This window comes from Lepidothrix coronata, unplaced genomic scaffold (genome assembly GCF_001604755.1).
Source record: "Lepidothrix coronata isolate B3197 unplaced genomic scaffold, Lepidothrix_coronata-1.0 Scaffold25, whole genome shotgun sequence".
In the NCBI taxonomy this organism is placed as follows: Eukaryota; Metazoa; Chordata; class Aves; order Passeriformes; family Pipridae; genus Lepidothrix; species Lepidothrix coronata.
In genome coordinates this window covers 6011226-6025318 of record NW_016690205.1, presented here as the reverse complement: position 1 = coordinate 6025318, position 14093 = coordinate 6011226, and the positions used below count along the sequence as shown (strand labels likewise).

General features: G+C 39.4%; 1 protein-coding gene across 9 annotated transcripts in view; it reads left to right on the top strand.

Annotated features, from left to right (window-relative positions):
* Positions 1–11214, top strand: part of EBF3 (early B-cell factor 3) — a 120787-nt gene extending 109573 nt beyond the window's left edge. For 3 of the 9 annotated variants that reach the window (XM_017809282.1, XM_017809280.1, XM_017809279.1), the window contains exons 12-16: positions 1027–1092; positions 1741–1918; positions 3117–3302; positions 3770–3967; positions 10798–11214. In XM_017809282.1, coding sequence (XP_017664771.1) covers positions 1027–1092; positions 1741–1918; positions 3117–3302; positions 3770–3967; positions 10798–10829 — 660 coding nt within the window. In that variant the 3' untranslated portion in view covers positions 10830–11214. Of the gene's footprint in view, positions 1–1026; positions 1093–1740; positions 1919–3113; positions 3303–3769; positions 3968–10797 lie in introns of all 9 variants that reach the window. The other 6 variants (XM_017809285.1, XM_017809284.1, XM_017809281.1 and 3 more) reach the window with 4 other exon arrangements.
* Positions 11215–14093: the final 2879 nt, after the last annotated feature.

The window sequence follows — 14093 nt, the reverse complement described above, 5'->3', positions numbered from 1 at the left end:
TTTTCCAGTTGGTGTAGTCCTACACAGGCTGGATTTCTACTCATTCACAGAAATGATGACATTCAAAGTAGTTGAATAAGTTACGAAGAGATCCTCAAATCCTACCCCTACCCAAGATGCCCCAAGTCTTGCCAGTTAGATCTTTCCCTAAAAAAACTCCAGCTAAATTTTATTACAGCCGAAGGTAAAAATAAAAAAAAAAATTAAGTCCATTTGTATTTAAAATTAACTAAACTATGGATTAATCCTCACAATCATAAAACTGGAAGTAGGCATGCAGACAGGGATAAGACAAAATTCAGTGCATCCATGCCCCCAGGCACAAGTACTCAACACTCTCTGAATGTGAAGTCATTTATGAAGTCCTTTACAACATGCAGTCAAAGAGGTTAATTGAAAAATTTCTTAATGTCATTATGAAAGAACTAGATTAACCCAAGTTAATTCACTTTATTGTTCAAAATAAAGAGGAATAAGCATTGAACTCACTTGCAAATTTGGGGCATGAATTAGGGGTGAGATGTTGTCTTTAAGGACTCTGCCAGTTTAATTAAGATATGGAAAATTACTTATTGTTCTTCACCACTAAAGTGCTAGGAATTAACAGCCAAATGTGATGCCTGTGCCTTTCATATCTCTACCATGTGTTTGTTTGTTTAATACCCATAAGACTACATCATTAAACCTCAAGCACTGATTTCACTAATTCAGCACGAGAGCTACATGCTACAGCAGCAAACACCTTTCGAGTCAATCATAATTGAACAGCTGGATGTAAAATGCAGTATTATTTTTAGGCTCGCCTCTAACTTTGACTTCAAACCACAAGCCCTGTTTTCCTCCAAAACAAAATACCTTCCTACCTTTGTAATACATCCACTAAATATAGTGGGAGTACGTGGAGAGCGTGTGACGTATTTTATCCACTTTATCGGCTCCTCATAATTATAGGTGCTACAACTGCCAACATCACTGCACTTCTCTTGTCTTAGTGAAACATAACGCAGGTTGTTTGTTTTCCTCTAGGAAGTATTACTTAAGAGAGCAGCAGACCTTGTTGAAGCCCTATATGGGATGCCCCATAACAACCAGGTAGGTCACCAACGCGGTCTTTGTTCCCATGCTGACATGTGTAGATCAATATCTGCTCTTTGCAGAGCTGGCAGAGCATCAGCACGTTCCCTTTGTACACAGCTGGGCTTTGCCAGCCACCTTGAGGGCAGTCTGATGTGATGCAATGCTCCGAGGGAAACGCTTCATCTTCCCCTTCTCCTCTCGCCGCTCGTTTGCCCATCAGAAATGACAATTAAGTGTAAGGTGCCAAAAGCATAAGCAAGCATTAAGGCAAGAGAATAACCTTGAACTCGGGCCAAAATATACAGTGACTAATGGGAAGTCCTAAAGAAATCTGCTAAACTGAGCAGATCAGACCTACTGTATTTTGCAAACTGCTGAAAATACATCTCCCCCCTTGAGTGAATAAAATGTGTGTTGGGATTTTGACTTGACTTCCAGTGCTAAACTCTGATTTTATGTTAATTTCTTTATTTCTTTGTACTTACTGTGCTGAGGTGGAATTGCATGAGAAAAACAGGAGGTGTTGTTGAAACACGCAGCAAACTCTCCGCCCTCACTATAATTCCACCTGAATCTCTTTGATAAACTTTAGCATTATTGCAACTTGGGCTATTTGCGCAAATCAGCGTCTGAGTTGTCAGAGCCTCTTTTCTGTCTTTCCAGGAGATAATCCTGAAACGAGCAGCTGACATTGCCGAGGCGTTGTACAGCGTGCCCCGCAACCACAACCAGATCCCCACTCTAGCCAACACTCCCGCTCACACCGGCATGATGGGGGTGAACTCCTTCAGCAGCCAGCTCGCCGTCAACGTCTCCGAAACATCACAAGCCAACGACCAAGGTAGGTGGGATTTCAAGAGTTAATCCTCCACCTTGGTGACTGCTTTTGGCCAGTGCCATCAATCCGAGCTGATGTCACCGCCGTGTCCTACCTCTTTCTCTCTCCCTACTCGTGTGTCTGAAATGCCGTCTTTAACTTTCTTGAAATATTTAATTCTTCCTGTTCTTTCATTTACTGTTATCATAGAGCATCTCTAGCGGGGGAAAAAGTACAATTGGCAAAGTGTAGAAAGCTCTTTGTTATTCGCAGTAAATATACAACGTGTATGGTTTTTTCTTTAATATAAAATAATTATGTCTAGGTACCTCCACCTGGTTTTGGAATATTTACACAGATAAATCTAATTTGATGTCTGTGATTTTAAAATACTTTGTTTGTAGGCATGTGTGACATATATGTTACTAATAAAAGTAATAGTTGATTTAATTTACCTGTTGTAATTGAAAATGCATGTAGCATATTGCATTTAAAATTAATTTTGATACTAATGAAAGGAGAGAAACAGGATTATTAGATATGTTCAAACGCATATTTTTTTTTGCTTCCAACATAATTATTAAATTGATTGCTCAGATAGGAACAAATTGTTGTTTAAAATCCTGATTCTACTATGTTTCCTCTTCTAAAAAGATTGTCTTTTAATGCATTTCCAAGATAATAAGCCTTATAAAATTCTGTACTTGCTCTTGAATTAGTTTTCACTGATGGCTACACCTTATGAAAGCTTGTTGTTAGCATAAAAATATCAATCACAAAATGAAGACCCCAAAACAGCCTTTTAAAGTAAATCACTGCAACAAAAAAGTTTTTCTTGTCAGCTCTGGCATTTGAAGGTCTGGAGAGGCTGAAAGTTCACGCAGTGTGTTGGTACAAAGCGGGACTTGAGCCTGTTGATAATTGCTCCTAAAGACAAACGTGAAGGCACCTGACACAGCTGGATCGAAGAGAGCTTTTGTTGGCTGTCTGTGCTAAGAGGAGAGACAACATAGAGTGCTCGCGGATGATTTAAGTAGGGTTGGCGTGATAAGGTTATCTCAAGCTGCAAGAGTTGATAGGGCAGTGAGAGACAACTCAGAGCAAAGCTGTGCAATCAATTAAAACTGTGTAATATATGCTGCATGAGGAAACCCCCCAGCCCTAAGTCTATCTTATAAAATAACATTATTTTTTTGGGGTGGGGGGGTTTCTAACACAGTAGGTTACAGTCGCAACACAAGCAGTGTTTCCCCGCGAGGATATGTTCCCAGCAGTACTCCTCAGCAGTCCAATTACAACACAGTCAGCAATAGCATGAATGGATATGGCAATGCCGGCATGCCCAATCTAGGTGTACCAGGTTCCCCTGGATTTCTTAATGGCTCCTCAGCTAACTCTCCTTACGGCAGTAAGTGTCTATTTTTGGTAACACATCATCATATAGATTCATATTTACTACCAAATCAACTCCTTGCATTGTTTTGATTTTCCTCTATTGTCAGCTACTGGATAAAAGGAGGGGTGACTCTGGAGGCTGGACGTAAAAATGAAAATAATAAATTGATCTGTTTTGTGCCAGAATACAATCTCAGATAGAGAAAAAAAATAAACCGAACCAAACAAACAAAAAAAAAGAAACAAAATAAAAATTGGACTGCGCAATTCGTAACAAAAGTCCAACACAAAAGAGTTTGCCTGTTATCCAGAGAGTGGCCAAGCCAAGGCATTTCATTTTTATTTTTTTTATATATATTTTTTTATATATATATATATATTTCGATATATATTTTAAGAGGCAAGGCCCTATCACTCTCTTTTTCCGTGTTTGCCGTGAAAACCTCAATCTGAGTCCTGATTATTTTTGCTTTATTGCAGTAGTGCCGTCAAGCCCTACCATGGCAGCCTCTTCGGTCACCCTCCCTTCAAACTGTAGCAGTACACACGGCATTTTCTCATTCTCACCTGCCAATGTCATCTCTGCAGTGAAACAAAAGAGCGCCTTCGCTCCTGTTGTCAGGCCCCAAGCCTCTCCTCCACCATCTTGCACCAGTGCAAATGGAAATGGACTTCAAGGTGAGCTGGATCTCTCTCAATTTTCTGTGTATTGCCTTTTTTTTTTTTTTTTTGGTGCATACACTCAAGCCCTGATGGTTTCTTTGGGAGAAAGGTACCTGGCTAATTTTTTTTGGGGTTCCTGGTGCTCTCGTAGCGATGCAAAAGCAGGGGGAGAAATAGGGTAGCACGAATGGTCTGCTGAGATCTTTAGTTCATTTTTAATACTTGCATTAGAGAAAGCACTAGCTGTTTTTCTGGTATTTTCCCTTAGGAGTTCGTGACTTAAATTTTAAAGGAATACTGTATCCCTGAATGCCTCTTGGAGGGTTCATGTACTCCGTGTTTTTATATGTTTTTTTGAACACATTTCTGTGGATGTTTAAATCCAGCAGCGTTCCGGCAGGACATGGTGTGATTTCCTTGTTTTACATAGGGTGCAATAGTGATTTCAAATATGTGAAGTTAATATAAATCAGGTTAAGCTCTCAGTCAGTGAACTAACCTTCCCCTGGACTAGGTAGCCCTGTATGCAGGGGGTTTGCATGCTCTGGTGGTCCCAGCTCGCTCTCATACTGTGGTGTTAGAGTGGTTACATCCCTAAGTGAACTGAATATTTAATTTAAGGCAGGCAATTTTAATAATTTGCTTTTTTGGTATTTTTTTTCTTTTTAATCCATGTGATTTTGTGTGGGTAGTGCAAGGAACAACATATAAACCACTTGCAGAACTCTCATGGTTATCTGCTGGGAGTGGGGCAGGAGGAATTACAATACAGTGTATGTTTGGTAGAAGAACAAAAATATGAACAAAGTCTTCCCAAAAAGGAAGACTTAGGTCCTATTGTACCACTTTGAAGTCATATTGTAACATTTAGAAGATAAGACTATAGATGGATTAGAATAATTTGAATGTTTTCCTCTGGTTGAGTCTCATTGTGCAGTAAATTGGAGCACTTCAGATCCCATTGAAATCAGGAAGGCTTGAGGACACTCATACCCCGGAGGTCATCACTCCTCTTGACTTCCTCAGTTAAGAATTAGCAGTACAGTGTTATTTATTCTTTGTATTACCATGACACCCATGATACAATGAGCACTCACAGGCAAACAGATGACAGATATTTTAATTTGCCAAACAAATTCTGAACACCTGCATTTTGTGGGATCTGAAGGCACTTCGGAGAGACATAATCCCAATCCCACAGAACTGTCTGTCCACCACAAATCCAGACCATTCCAGACCAAGATCTCAAAACTAATGTTTCTGTAGCTTGTTATTCACTTCTTGGCCCAAAAAAGCATATGAGAGCTTGTTATGCACTCAGGTCAAGGAAGAGCTGAGGATTCAGCTATGCAAAATTATTGTGGGATGAATGTTAAAGAAAAGGATAATTAGATTAACAGTTTCTTTCATATTTCTTTTCTGGAAGCTTCACTATGTTACTACTGTAAGGAGAAAACTATATTGATATTCTTAGAAAGAATAATCCATTAATAAAATAATCCAGTGTCCTACTTTCCTCTTTTTATAAAAAGACACTACTGTGAAAAGTAAATACTGAAATAATATAATGAAAAATAAAATATTAAAAATAAAATAATAAATTAAAATCATAGAAATAAAATATAATAAAATTAATAAAATAACCAATTAAAATAAAATATTATAAATGTGGTAACATGACAAATCTGAGGCAATATTAACATGTTGATTGTGATTTACTCTGAAAAATACAACTATTTAAACATCTAAACTAAAATGATCTGAATTTCTGTAATTTCAGTATGTAAATACAGGGCTTCTCATCAGATAGGCAAGGGTTTAGATGCTTAAAAGCACTAGATTACTGCAAAGTGGGTTTTTAAGGAGAACAGGGTGGGCTGAATGCCTGCACCAAGCACCTAACGTCCCTTGGGCACCTCCCCAAGCCTTTAAAAATTGTACATCTCCAGCCTCAAGTGCAAAATGCTTCATACATGAAGCTCAGAAAATGGCTTTGAAACAGCCAATACTGATTTTGTTAACTAGGTCATCAATTTAACTCTTAGGCTGAGCCCAGCCTTTCTCTGGACTAAGCTTTTTCCACAGCCAGACAGCCCAGTGAAGACTTAACAATGCCACTAATCCCTGATTTTAGGATGCTGCAATCCAAACAGCAGACCTGGTGTCATCCTTTTGGATTTTGGTTCAGCAGCCAAACTGAAAATAAATAGAAGTGTTGAAAACAAGCAAGAAAACAAACAATTGCCCTTTTTCCTTGACTGGCTGAATGGAATCATTTTGTGTTGAGCAGAATGACACAGAGAAATAGGGAGAATGTCCTTCTGGTCTGGTAATTAGAGCAGTGAGTTGTGGTAACTAGAGCAGGGTTGTGACAAAAAGTTGAATTGTTTATGCAAAGTAGCACCACAAAGTGATGCTCAGTATTTTGAGGAATTTGGGAACTTACAGAGCATCATAGAATCCTGGGATGGGTAGGGTTGGAAGGGACCTTAAAGACCATCTAGTTCCAACTTAGGGCAGAGACGCTTTCCACTATCCCAGGTTGCTCCAAGCCCTGTCCAGCCTGTCCTTGGACACTTCCAGGGATGGGGCAGCCACAGCTTCTCTGGGCAACCTGTGCCAGGGCCTCACCACCACCTCACCTCACTCAGGTTCCTTCAAAGCAGAGGCAACATCCTTTCTCCCAACCAAAACTATTGAGTTAATTCAGACTGAACTCACAAAAGGTTTCAGGTTGACAACACTTCCCCCAGTTGTCCTCACAGATTTCAACCACTGCCTTGAACTGAACTGCTGCCAGAACTGAGTGGCAAGACAGGGATCAATTTGTCATCTCCTTCCTTCATGAGATATCATAAAGAAAAGCCACCAACACTCCTGTGTTGGCACTTATTTATACTGCATTTGACCCATACAGTTGTTAAGGGAATTTCTATTCTTTCTTTCTATTTTCTTAGTCATTTATGGACATTGAGCTCTTTTTAAAGTTTCTTTCTGGACACTGTGCAAACAGCTTGAGAGTTATCTGATCAGCACATTTTCTATATTAAGTTAAAATTTGGAATTTAAGAGCTGCAGTCCAATGCAGCAGAAGTTTTTTTTGTGATCTTGAAGTACAGTCTCATTACAGAGTAGGATGTAAAGGAGCTGAGTGGCAGCTGAAGAGTCTGCACTGTTAGAAATGTTCACACACATTTAGTCAACCCAAAAGGGAAGTAAGAGCTCGTGGTCACTGTTGTTGTACTGGAGGCAAATCCTTCAGTTTATGGATAAGGCAGGACATGGATAAGAATGGATAAGAATGCAGACACAGGTGGTCCTTTCGCAAGGATTTGGGGGTTAATTGCACTGATCTTTGCTGGGTAAACCCTCCCAGGATGTGTCTATGTGTGGGAAAAATGCTGTTCTTGGTACACCTAAGATGGTGAGAACACAGGAGCAGAGCTATGAAGCTCCACCTGGATCTGAGTGAGATATTTTTGTCTCCTAACAAAGTATAAAGCAGAGGTTGAGCTGCTCTACCTCCTGGCTTATGCTAACATCACCCTAAGCATCAGGACCACCTGAGCCCTCCGCACTAGAAGCAAGATCTTGCTGCCAGGAAGCATGACCCCAAAACGCACCGCATTGTAGGACCTACTGCCCAAGAGGGAACATGGCCTTTAGCCAACAGATTTTTTTCTAAAGAGATCCAAGACACCTACTAGTGGAAGGTGTCCCTGCTCATGGCAGGGGGTTGGAACGAGATGGTCTTTAAGGTCCCTTCCAACCCAAACCAGTCTGTGATTTTACAAAGACAGAGGTTAAGAATAAAAACAAATAAAAAAGAAGACAATCTGGGGAGATCTCAGAGGGGTCAGGGTGCAGGCCATGACAGCCAGGGCTGATGTGTTGTCTTCCCCCTTGCTGCACCCATGTCAGCTGCACATCCATCCCCAGCCAGCCGGTACCTGATCAGGGTCAACACTCGGAAGCTGCAAATCACAGAGGAGAAACCTCTCTCTCTGTTGTCCCGTGGCCATGACTCACTCCTGTGACTAAGTCTACAAAAAAGGGCCTTTGGGCCATATCCAAAAAGCCACAATCTTGTTGACTCCATATGGCCTCCACTGCATAATCTATGATCACAAAGTCAAGTACTCACATACTTTTTTAAGAGCAGGATCCTACTGTATGTGTTCCTTTGGGCAGAGAGTCTTTTCCTGTTTAAAACAATGGACATTTAAGGTATAAAATATTTTTTTTTAGTGAGAAATTGCTGGCTCCCTGTGAAGTTGAAAGTACAATATATGTTCAAAATTTGGTTTTCAATTGTAATTTACTTTCTATAGATTGTGAAAGATATTGCTCTCTGGTTATAGGACTGTAATGCAGAGCACAGGGGTCTCTATATTCTTTTAAAATTGCATCCTGCTTAATTTTCTGGTCTTTCCCTGGATGAAAGTATTAAAATTATTATTAAAAAACTAGCCAGCTCATTTTTCTTTAAGAAGGCATTTGGTATCAATTTGCACAGCAGGAAGCGCAGCGCAGAAATTCACAATTGTCAAATGCTGCCACTAAAAGAACAGTGAAATAAATGTCTGGAGCACCAACCTCGCACCCCCCTCCCATTGTGCCACAGGGAGAATTCAACAAAAATAGTTAAATTAAAAAATTTAGACTTCCTCCCCATACCCCCTCCCCCAAAAAAGCATGCAGCAGATAATCTAATTTTTCACACAGTAGAATCATAGAATCCCAGAGTGGTTTGGGTTAGAAGAGACCTTAAAGACCATCCAGTCCCACCCCCTGCCATGGGCAGGGACACCTTCCACTATTCCAGGTTGCTCCAAGCCCCGTCCAACCTGGCCTTGGACATTTCCAGGGATGGAGAAGCTGATGGTGCTATTGCAGCATGGACTTGGAGGACATGGTTGAGTGGTGAACATGGTGGTGGTGCTGGTTGATGGGTGGACCGAATGATCTTAAAGGTCTTTTCCAGCCTTAATGATTCTGTGAGTCTATGATAACATCTCAAGATGATCTCCAGCATCCTCCAGTTCAAGTGCACACCAGGTAACCAGACTGATGTGGTGACAGGTTTCCTGCTGACTGAATCCCATTGGAGAAGCCAACCTGAGAGCAGGGGTTTGGCAGGTCCAAACACAGGGCAAGGTCATCTGCTGGCCCGGGCTGATGCAGTGTGGAACAGAGATTTAGTGAAGGGTTGTTTTAAGGGTTCTTTAAAAGGTGTTCAGGCATTGGAAGGGGCTGTCCAGGGAGGTGGTGGAGTCCTCATCCCTGGAGGTGTCCAAGGAACGACTGGATGTGGCACTCAGTGCTCTGGGCTGGGTGACAAGGTGGTGACAAGGTGGGCATCAGGCACAGGGTGGACTCAATGGGCTGGGAGGGCTTTTCCAACCTCAGTGATTCTTGGATTCTGTGAAAACATGATGAAGAAACTAAATGTTTAGGATCAGAAGGGTCTCTGCCAATATACGCACTATTCTCCAGTTAAATTTTGTAAGTTCAGTTGCTGTTTAGCTTTAAAAAATTCAGTATTATAAAAAATGAAAAATTATAACTTCAATTTCAACATATTTGTTACATGTAATTGGGGAAAAAAGTGGTAGAGTTGGAAAACTTGAACCTGTTTCAAGGGCATCACTTGAACTGTGCTTTAGAGAACATTCCATCCAAATCCTTCCCAAAAATGGTGCCAGAAGGACCAGGACTGCTCAGGGCTCTGGGTGCATCTGTTGGAGCAGCGCTGATGGTGCAGACCATGCTGCTGCAGGAAGTTGTGTCACCTATGAAATGTGTATGGACCCAGCTCTTCCAAACCGTAAAGCTGTAACAGCGAATCAGAAATAAATTAATATTGTTGAAATTAATGAACTGAGAAATTGAAGTTCACATCACTACACGAACAAATTTATTAATATCTGTTGTACATAAATTAATGAGAAATATCACTACGGCAAAAATTAAACAACACTAAAATTAAAGACTGTCTAAATTATGTTTCTACCAAAGAGTTAACTAGGAAAAAAAACAGTGGTTGTTGGCATATCAGTCTTTATCTGGTAAAAAACTCTGGATATGGCTGGTCTGGGCTACTGATAGAATCACAGAATCACAGAATATGCTGAGTTGGAAAGAATTCACAAGGATCATCGAGTCCAACTCCTGGCCCTGCACAGGACCATCCCCAAGAATCACACCATGTGCCTGAGGGTATCATCCAAACGCTCCTTGAGCTCTGGCAGCCTTGGTGCTGTGACCACTGTCCTGGGGAGCCTGTTCAGTGCCCAACCACCCTCTGGGGGAAGAACTTTCTCCTGATATCCAACCTAAACCTGCCCTGACACAACTTCAGGCCGTTCCCTTGGGTCCTGTCACTGTGTTTTTATGGCATTTGAGCTCCAGAGTTGGGAGGAGATGTAGGGTCCTTGGCTTTGGTCTTGGAGAGTTCTTGGCTGCTCAGTCCTGCTTTTGTCATAAAGTAGAATCGTGGAAAAGGAGGTTTTCTGCCCCGGTGCTGGTCTGGGCATGAAGTGATGGTTAGAGGGGATGTCCCCAAGGAACGGTGTTATGGTCAGGAGTGTTGTCGGGAGCCTGGAGAGCTGAGCACAGGAATCAGGGTGCCCTTCCCTCAAAATCCTTCTCAGAGCCTCCTTTCCCAAGGAGAAGCCCTTTGTTTTGCTATGAGAGGTGCGTGTCCACGGTCCCTTGGTCCAAGGATGACGTGGAGGAACCTGGCTCTGCATCCTCTGTTTGAGCATCGCGATGGCTTTGAACCAGCTGTGCCTTCCCCCAGTTGTGACAATAACGGCTCCTTTTTCTTCTCTTTTCTCTTTTAGCCATGTCCGGGCTTGTAGTCCCGCCAATGTAAAGTCACTTTTGTTTACCTACCGTAGCACCAAGCTGCAGAGGATGGGCTTAGGGGACAAGTTTAGTATATTAAGACATGCTGATGGAAGCAGTATCTTCACGCAGAATCAGCAACAAATCGAAATGCTACAGGAAAAAAAAAAACAAACAAAAAAAAAAGAAAAAAAAAGACTTTGTTTAAAGATTTTATTTAAACTATTAAGAATCTACATGCAAACAACCTACTTCTTCATGAACAATTCCATTTTATTGACTGAATTTTTCTCATATTTTCACATTTCTCAGTCCTGGAGAATAAGGAAAAAGCGACGCCTATTTTGTATAAAGTTTCTGATTACGTCTTGGCTATGTCTAGTACTTGCTATGTGTTGGGAGAAACTTTGTGGATGCACCATTTTGATTATCATGAAACACTGATGAAAAATGCCTCCGAACATTTTTCTGTACTCATAACTAGATTCACAATGGTTGTGTATCTCTATAATGTGAAATATTTTTTTGTGGTGGAAAAAAAGGGGGCCAAGGAGGTTATGAGCCATCAAACTGGAAAAAAAAGAATAAAAAAAAATAAGGATGAATATATGATTAGAAAAAAAAAACCACACAAAAAACCGGGGCGCGGGGGCGGGCACGGGGGGGTTTATCGTTGCTTAACTTCATCTTAATGAAATGGAACTTTGTAACTTATTGTAGTTAGAAATTGTAACTTTGATATTGAATTCTCTTGCCTTCAACAAGCACACTGACAGAGAAAAAAAAAAAAAGAAATTGCTACTGTCTGTTGGTTTAAAAAATGAAAAAAATATACTTCCACTGCTAGAGCTTCCTGTTAAGCAAGTGTGATCTGCAACATTTTTTCAACTTTTGCTAGCACTGTATACTATTGCATTTTAGGCTACTGTGAAGTCTATGTTTCTTGTACCAGAAAATTGTCCTTTTGACTTCTAGATCCTTCTTCCCTAATGTGTTTTGTATGTGGTTATAAAATTGTAGACTTTTGTGATTTTGCCAAAGTTGTAGCTAAATATTTATACACTTGTCTTGAATTTTTTTCAGATCCACTTAAATATTTAGAAAACAAAAAGCAGATTTTATTCCTTATGGAGGCTATAAGGAATAAAATAGTCTTACCCATTGCAACACTTTCTTTCACATAAACACTTGCAGTCACTAAGGGAATTTATTTTGTAACATATCAACTATAAATATTGTATTTATCTTTGAAATTTTGTATATTGCTTTTCATAATTTTTTTTTTTTATGTTCCTGTATGTATTGGTTTTTGTCCTGGCCTGGTATCGTGATGCTGAAAAAAGCATTAAGCCAAGAACCATTGCCTTCATGTTTTTCTTTTAAATAAATGAGTGTCCGTGCATTTCATTTGTACTTCATAAAGTTGCTATTGTTTAGCCTTTCCATCCTTTATTTCTTTATTATTTTTTTGAGGAAAAGTCAAATTCATTGTTTATTTTTATATTATTTTTAAGTTATCAGAACAAATAATTTTGAGAAAAAAGTCGTTCGTTGTATAGTCAAATCAAAATTGTGCCACATGGCTGTAATGAATACTAGTAGAATATGTGCATGTGATACAGCCACAGAAAAGATGAATCTATTTTGTGGTTGCATTTTTTTATTTCCTATTTCTGTTTGTTTGTTTTTATTTTATTTTTTATTTTATTTTTTTTTTTAAAGATTGTAAAAAGTCATTTTTAGCTGCCACCCATGACTTTGCCACATAGCTGAACTGTGTTTACTGGAAAAATTCAGAGGCCTAAAGTTTAAAAATAAATTCACTTCTGATGTTTTAATTAAAATGTTTGCCACATGAACTTCTCTGATGCCTTAAAAGTGAACTTCTTTGAAGAACTTTTGTGCTGTTTTATCACAGGCTTACACCACAATTGTTAATCACGACTTCATTTGGATGATTTCTGGTGTAAAAAATAAGAGGAAAAAAAAAAGCACAATCCCGGTGTACAATTCTCCCACTCCTTTCTGTGTCGATTTTCTGCTGCACTCTGCATTCTCCCAAACCCTGCACTGCTCCAACACGGGAAATCAGGATCACACCGAATTTTTAATGTCTGGGAGTTGTTTATTTAGGTTTCTTGGGGTGTTTTTTTTTAGGGAACCTTTTGTAAATGACCCATAGCTGACTGTATTTTTTAAACTGGAATGACCTCCGTTATATTCCGTGGCTCTTAGTGCCAAACCCAGCAAGAAAAACGTGGAGTTGTTTTTATTTTTCCTTTGCACTAACTGGTTTGCCAGCACAGCACTGCAAAACACATTGCAAACTGCAGCAGAATTCACGTTTTAACCAAAAAGGAGGGATCACTTTTTAAAATTATTTTTATTATTATTTTTAATGTTTTTTTCTTTCTGGGCAAAAAAATGCACATTTTAGTAAAGCTTTTATTAAAGGGTTTAGAAGAACGATACAGCTCTGTGAGCATGGCCAAGGCCTGGCTAAGTGGGAAAGCCTGAGAAGTCACTTTGGAACTGAATTGCCTCCGTTATATTTTGTCTAAGTAAAGTTTTGCTCTAAAAAAAAAACAACAAAAGAGGTCACGTGTACATGTTAAGAAAGTCTGCAAGTTCCTTCATAAATGCAGTCTGTTTGTGTTTTAGATTAATTAGTCAATGCACTCATTGCTTCATTGTCTCCAGACGAAAAGCTTCACTAAATGGTAGATTTTACTGTTAAAGACCCTACAATAAGATTGTTTTATCTGTACATTTTTTCATATATTTAACTGTATAAAAAAATGTTCATTTTACACAATATTTAATTAAAGTATTTCTTGTCTGTGAATTTCATTTTTAGTAATTTTATCTGGTTTGATTATTAAAAAAGTGACTAAAACATGAAATGAAAAAATGCAACACTGGGGGTTTCATTTCTAAATATCAGAATTTTTATTTCTTGGTTATGAAAAAGCCCAACCCTTGACATGGTCTTTTCAGTTCCTTGGGAGGAGGATGAGGAAGGAGACCTCTGCTCACAGAAAAATGCTTTTTTGCTCAACCTTGGCACAGCACTTGACCAAAACCGCTCACTTTTTGTGAAGTGAAGGTAACAGCAGAATATCTCTTTTTCTTATTTAACCAAAGCTGTGCACTTTAGACACCCTTTTCGTAAAGTGAAGGTAACAGTAGATTTTATTTTTTTTTTTTTACTATTTTAATATCATATTGTAAAAGTCTGTAAACAGGAAAAGTTATTTTAAACAAAGCACAACCCAAATTTTCCACGCGGCAC